This window comes from Balaenoptera physalus, assembly GCF_965194825.1.
Source record: "Balaenoptera physalus genome assembly, chromosome: 5".
NCBI lineage: Eukaryota > Metazoa > Chordata > Mammalia > Artiodactyla > Balaenopteridae > Balaenoptera > Balaenoptera physalus.
In genome coordinates, this window is record NC_138884.1 from 36,504,705 (window position 1) to 36,511,925 (window position 7,221).

The window sequence follows — 7,221 nt, forward strand, 5'->3', positions numbered from 1 at the left end:
ATTACTCTTAACCTTTAAATTATGATGCCAGGTATTAAGGAGGAAATAATTCTAGATACACACATCAAAATAGAAACATGATGAATGATTACCTTTCTAATAAATGTTCATATAAAAGCTTGAAAAGAAACTGCCTGCAATTTTGTCCCACACAGTATTTTTTAATATTTTAATTTGACATTTTAAATGTTATTTTTTTTAAATCTAGATTTCCAATTCTTCCCAAAAAATCAAAAGGTTCACACATCACAGGGCCCATGTTACTGCAGGACAACAATCAGCTAAAATGGAACAGTAGATGCCCCACAAGCATACTCTCTGCACAGTCAATACAAACGGAACCTCTGTATGATCTGCTCAGCTTCTATAGGTGTTAAGAGTTTGCACCATTAATATCTCGCAGAACCTGTATCAATGCCACATAATGAGTAATGAAAAATTATATTCCATCTTCTAATCTTTAACTCTTTTTTTTTTTGGCCACACTGTGTGGCTTGTGGGATCTTAATTCCCTGACCAGGGTTTGAACCCCGATCATGGCAGTGAAAGCGCTGAGTCCTAACCACCGGACTGCCAGGGAACTCCCTAAGCTTTAACAGTTTAATTAAAATGGTACAGTTACTTTTTGAAGAAAAAAATTTCATGAAAACACGTATCTGTCACCAGCCCACGGGAAACACTATTCTTGAATTAAATAGCATTGAACACCTATAAATACCTGGTGGAAGCCTTAAACTCAGCAGTGAGTTCCTGAAAACATGCCAATATAATTATTTGGGTCCAAAAGTTGACAAATTACTTTAGCATACAGATGGAGACAAAATAAAAATGGTTTTAAATTGCAACAAGAAAAATGTAAAAGTTGACCAGAAGTTTGAAACACTTGAATACACAGGTGTACTATTAATCAAAACTTACCTATAAAACAGATTTGCAAAAGAAATTACAAGAAGGGTGGTAAATTCCAAAGAAATTTAAAACAGGGACTTCCCTGGTAGTCCAATGGTAAAGAATCGCCTTACAATGCAGGGGACGGGGGTTCGATCCCTGGTCAGGGAACTAAGATCCCACATGCCGCGGGGCAACTAAGCCTGCCCGCCACAACTACTGAGCTCGTGCCCCTCAACTAGAGCCCATGTGCTGCAAGCTACAGAGCCCACGTGCTCTGGAACCCGTGCGCCACGACTGCAGAGCCCATGCACCCTGGACTCTGCGCGTCACAACTAGAGAACAGAAAACCCACACAACACATCTAGAGAGAAGCCTGCGCACCACAACGAAGAGCCCGCGTGCCAGAGCAAAAGATCCCACATGCCTCAGGGAAGATCCCGCGTGCCATAACTAAGCCCTAACGCAGGCAAAAATAAAATAATAAAATAATAAATCTTAAAAAAAAAAAAGAAATTTATAACAGCGTAAGGTCAAGCTACATTAGCAAAGTTGGAGGCAGCACTTTGTAAAGAAAGACTTCTGAAGTTTTATGGCTCTACTACCTCTTACTATTTGGGCAGCTCTCAGGGAGGGGAGGTTGTTTAATTTTAACAGTACAAATTTTATGGTTTAAAGTAACTAATATATAATCAATAAGAGAGAATCGGTAGCATACAATCTATTTTAATAAAATGCCTGAAAAGTAGGAAAAAGTTATGATAGCTGCATATATATATATAATAAATACATATATAGTATAATATATAATATAATAAACTTACTAATGAAAAATCCAATGAAGAAAGGATAAAGGAGGAGCATGCATGAGGATTCAGTGATACTGGTAATATGCTGGTTCTTTAAGTTAAATTAAGTTTCACAGGGCTCATATTATAATACTTCATTACTTATACATGTCACACATTCTTTTGTCTATATCCTATTTTTCACAATTTTAGACATTTTAATCCAATATACTGACTGTAAAAAAACTTAATAATCAACTTTCTGCATCTACATTCTGAGTGAAAAAACTGACTGAATAACCTGAAAAAAATTTTTTTTTTACTTCTAAAGTCTTTTTTTTGAAAGCTATTTGAATGGTCAATAAGAAGATATGAAAACTGAACAAGGTTTCAGCATTCATATTTAGCAGGACCAATGATTTTTCTGCCCTTACATTGGGGAAAGCTATGCCTAAGCTATAAATATCTGCTTAGGGAAGCAAACAACTCTACACCAACTCAAGAGACAGATGTATTCCTAGAAGGGTTGTCATTCTAAGAATCACCAATCTGCTTCACCTTTCAGGCTCTCAGTTTCCTTAACTATATAATGAGCTCTATGTATTAAACACTTAATGAGGGAAAAATTTAAAAACATATGCAAAGCGCCTGGCCCTTTGCCTAGCACATAGTAAATTGTAACTTTTTTTTAAATCACACTTATTATTAGTTAATGTAACTTGTTTCTTTGAGTAGAACTGAGACTAAGGCTGATAACTATCGATTAGAAAATATTTAAGTGCAGCAGTACTAACACTGAAATGGTCTAGTTTACCAGATTCCCAAGATTTTCAGTTCCCAAGATTTTCAAAAGACTGGCCGAGACCCTTGATATCTGTAGGAGCATGAAAAGTTTTGTAAGGGAGAAGGGAAGGAAAAGAACTAATCTAATCCTCTCAGCAACTTTCTCTGCCCTACATGAGAGAACAATGGTGAAGACGAAGTGTAATTGAACAGATTTTCCCTCTCCTTCTACCCAGACACCTACTGACCTGCAAACATGTAGCTATGAAAGACTTAACCAGTCACCTTAAAATCTCTACCAGGTGTACAATTCTAGGCAGCATATGAACGAACTATTACTACAGAATTTGGATCTTCCTTAATGATAAAATGCAAGTGACTCATGTTCGGTCATCCACCTCCACAGAAGACATTCTAAAGAACAGAGGAGTTGGAATCCTCCTTCTGTCAGAGGAATGTTGTGTTTCACACACAAACAACTATTGATGGACTATATCCCTACCACAGATTTCTCTTTAACATCCAAGATACATGAGGTTTAAAAAAAGAAAAAGAAAAAAATTGAGAAGGAAAGTTTTCAAGTCTATTTGGAGACAAAGGGATACATAGATTTGCCATTTACCTCCTTCAGATTCACAAACTTTGAAAGTCCACATACACACAAGATCCCCAAAATGTTTATAACTGTTGAAACTGAATGATAGACACCAGAGTTCATTAAACTGTTCTATTTTTGTGTACACCTGAACATTTCCATAATATACATAATTTTTTTTAAATGTATACGTGTGTGTATTTGTATATAAACTCCCAACACAACAAACTGGTAGAGAAATACCAATTGTTCAAAATTTTCTTATTCCATAGGTAAGTGAATTTCATCAAGCTACTTTCTCATTCTAGAAGTTGTACCACAGGTGACCAGTCCATTAATAAAGGTCTAGTTAAGGAAATAATTAACTGCCCTGAATAAAACAAGCCTAACCTTGAAAAAATAGAGGCAAAGGGGAAAGGTAATAAACAGTTATTCAACTATTGCACATTCATAGTTGTTCCCATCTATTATCTTCTAACACAGGTGAATAGGTGGAAGAAGGGGAAATATCTAAAGGTCAAATTTACTTTTTATATTTTACGTTGATGGGCAACGGAGATCGGAATAAAGAAATCTAAAAAGTCCCCATTAGAAATGATAACCATTTCTAAGACTGGAGAAAAAGGGAAGTATCGCATATCCACCTTTTAAAAATAACATTCATAGCTCATAGTAGTATAACCAGCAACTTCCAATGACCAAATATGCTTTGCTGATAGACATGAATTCACAAATGAAATAAAGATTATACTATATCTGCTGCAATTCTCTTTTTAAATTGCCGTTCAATATTCACAAGATGTAACCCTAAATTCACTCCAAAATTTGACTTTTGTTAATTATGTCTAAAAATAAAACTAGTCAAAATTAAATATAAATGCTAACTTTGCAACAAATTAATCTTTCATCAGCCCTGTGAACAAGAATTTTCTGTTCAAAATTTATGGCAAAACATAACTTAGGCAGACTCGAAAGAGAAGGTAGGACATTATTTCTCAAGTCCAAAAAAAGGTCAAAAGAACTTACTTAAAATGTCCGAAATGCACACTTAGATATACATCCCAAGGGGGAAAAAAATTTAGAGAATAAAACTCCTCCACTGGAATCCTCCATAATACTTACATAGCAACAATTATTTCCTTAGGACCAAAGTGATCTGTTCACTTTCTCAAAACCTGGAGCATCTAAGTTTACCTAATTCCCCTTACAAGAAATTGTTTCATTTAGGTCAGCAGAATTTTGTTTCTATCATCAGCCTGAGTGAAGCACATGGCTCCAGCGCTAACGTCTTGTTCCCCAACCCACTGAGAAGATATGCTCGTAAAATAGAGATCTACTTACCAGGTTAAAGACAGTTTCTACAATATCCCTATTGGATACTTCTCCAACTTCAACCAGCCCCGTCAACACGGCAAATTTCATTCTGATGCCCCTGATAGGGAGCCCTGGTTTCAGAGACAAGGCACCCCCTTCGGCAGGGGTTTCTTCTCCTTTCCCTCCACCTCCCCCGTCATCACCTGTTGGCGGGGAAGGGGCAATACTGTCTTCACTGGCCATTGCGAGTTCACGATAAAGGACCACTCGGAGTCACTCTGGGACAGCAGTCGCTGCGCTAGTAATAAGCACACAGACGCAACGCAAAACGGAAAGGGTCACTCTTCAAGTTGTGGAGAAACCCCAAAAGCAGTTGATGTGGAAAGTCCTCGGCGTCGCCTTCCTCCTCTTGGAGAATATTTGTCCAATCTCTCTCCCCGAGGCTGACAACAACGCCAAAGCCTATTGGAAGATTAAATCAATGTTAAATAAGCTAGGTTTTGGTTTAGGGTTTTTCGGGGAGAGAAGGGAGTAGTTAGTGTCCGTCAAATAAGTTCCTCAAAGGACCCCGCTACCAGCCACCCGCTTCCTCGCGCCTTGAGAAGCGGGGTTCTGAGCGAAGGCGGGTTCCAGAGGCCCGAGAACAGGTTCACTCCTCCCCCACACTCTCGCAGGTTCCAGGCGCAGGGCAACCTCTCCTCACAGGTGCACGGAAAAGGAAGCTGTCGCTGGGAAAGGGGGTGGGGGGTGGGGGGTCGGAGGAAAGCAGGGGTCCCCAAGCTATCCTAGAGGGAGAAAGTTCCTCCTCACCCAGACACTCCGGACTCGTCCTTGCCCCCCGCCAGGCAGCCGCGAGACGGAGGTGGCAGCTGAGATCCAGGGCAGGAAAGGGCGGGGGAAGGGGGCGGTGATGATTCTCAACGCTCGGCCCAGGGGGAGGAGTGGAGCACCTCTCGGGCACCTGAGGTTCGACGGGCAGAGGAGGGGTGGTGTGTGTAGTGGCCAGAAGGGAGGGGAGTCCCGGCGGCTACGACGAAGAGAGGAGGGAGGAGAGAGAGGTCAGTGCACCTGATCGCAGCCTCCAAGTTTCCCTAGTCCGCTCCCCGGGAGTCCGCGGCTGCACAGAACTCCATGGCTTCCTGGTCCGCCCCACCGCACCCCACCCCACCCCTGCGCTCAGCCTTTGCAAAATCAGCCGCTGCCGGCGCTGCGGACGCCGCGGCTGAGGCTGCTGCGGGCGGTGAGGATGCTACTGCCACAGCTTGCCCCTCCCCGGCTCGCGCGGCTGTCCGCGTGCCCACTGAAGCTGCTCCCCGCCGCCATGACAGCGCCGAGGGCGGCCGGGCGCGGCGTGCGCGTGCGCGTGCGCGAGCGCGAGCAAGCGGGAGCGAGCGGCCGGGCGGGCGCGAAGGCGGAGGCGACCGCGCGGCGGCGTGGGGAAGCGCGGGCGGCCCCGGGGGCCGGAGAGGGCGGGGGCGCCGGGCGCGGGCTTGCTGGTGGAGCAGTGTATGAGGGCTGGCGCGCTACGCAGGTAGCACCAGGTGTCTCCCCGGCCCGGCCAGAAAAGACCTTTCTTTTCAGAAGCCGACTCTTCCCCCACCTCCCACTCCCCGACCTGAGAAGGTGCTTTGGCAAGTGCCGAGGCGGTGATTCTGACGCTCCTTCTGTTAAGTTACCGTAGGGCCTCCTGGCGCGGAAGGAACCCGCCCCACGTTGCCAAGGTGTCTTCTTGGACTCGGAGAAGGACACCTGAGGGACAGCTACGAGCTAGGGAGGTGGCAGCTCCGGAGCCAGCGGGGCTGCTGTCCTTGCCTAAGGGAGCAAAGAGTCCCCACCCCTGACAGCTTTCAGCTGCCGCCCGCCCGCCGCGCTCGGCGAAGACTCGGAAAGAGATTTCCACTGGGATTCCCTGACAGCTGCGACCTTCTTTTCGGAGCGGGGTGTGGGGCGGGGAGATCGTGTGGACGAGGAACGGGGAAGATTCCTTGCAGCTGCCGCCCCACCAAACCTCTCCCACGTTCTAAGGAAGGGAGGACTCCTGAGACAGCTGCTCCAAGCAGCGTGGAGGCGGGGTGCATTTTGCCTGTAGATCTCGGAGGCGTGTTTTTCCTCTCGGGATTTTCCAGTGTGAAAGTTAGGCTCACCTCATTCTCGGATTAGTTTAAGAGATCAATTATATTAGGATTGAAACCAGCACAGATCATCATAATCTGTGTCCCGTCCCGCCCCCCCACCCCCGGTTAACAGTATTCTTCCTGACGCATTAGTGAAAAACAAATAGAGAAAAGTGGCTTGTCACCCTTATGGTACTATTTGAAGCCGTAAGGCCTTAAAACATATATAATGGTTAAAATACTCGCACTTAAAAGTCAAGCAAAAGTGGGGTCAGAGTTAGGAAGTACTGTGGGAGAGTCAGAAGAAAAATTATATTGGTTTTAGGGAGGAAATAGTTTTCTAGAGAAAGGGTTATTTGAGATGGGCTTGGAAAATGAACTGGATTTTAACTAGCAAATGGAAATTTGGGAGGAGGGGGGTGGCATAAGAAAAGACAAGAAGCACAGGAGCGTCTTCTTCAGAAAAGTTTTAAAAGCTTACACCTTTTTAAAATACTAAAATGAATTCAGCTGTACCACATCTCATGGTTGCAAACGTTTAAGATTTGTTTTCTGTAAGTGGGTTTAATATTACAAAGATGAGGCAGACATTTTTCTCAAGATCTGAAATGGTGACTTGTGCATTGCCAGGGTAAGAGGCAGTATCAACGTCTTGCCATTCCTGAAAATTTAAACACGTCAGGTTTATATTTTAAATCATTAAACGAAGAAGTCGGGAATAAGGAGAAGTGGGTGTGCC

At 43.7% G+C, this 7,221-nt stretch overlaps 1 protein-coding gene and 1 long non-coding RNA gene across 5 annotated transcripts in view; one reads left to right on the plus strand and one right to left on the minus strand.

Annotated features, from left to right (window-relative positions):
- LRBA (LPS responsive beige-like anchor protein) overlaps nucleotides 1–5,701 on the minus strand; it is a 736,878-nt gene extending 731,177 nt beyond the window's left edge. For 2 of the 4 annotated variants that reach the window (XM_082463288.1, XM_082463286.1), the window contains exons 1-2: nucleotides 5,179–5,701; nucleotides 4,396–4,830 (exon numbers count right to left, since the gene is read on the minus strand). In XM_082463288.1, coding sequence (XP_082319414.1) covers nucleotides 4,396–4,611 — 216 coding nt within the window. In that variant the 5' untranslated portion in view covers nucleotides 4,612–4,830; nucleotides 5,179–5,701. The remainder of the gene's footprint in view (nucleotides 1–4,395; nucleotides 4,831–5,178) is intronic. The other 2 variants (XM_082463287.1, XM_082463289.1) reach the window with 2 other exon arrangements.
- On the plus strand, nucleotides 5,314–7,002 carry LOC309661643. The gene is made up of 2 exons (XR_014264131.1): nucleotides 5,314–5,426; nucleotides 6,050–7,002. It is a non-coding gene; the product is annotated as an uncharacterized lncRNA (long non-coding RNA).
- Nucleotides 7,003–7,221: the final 219 nt, after the last annotated feature.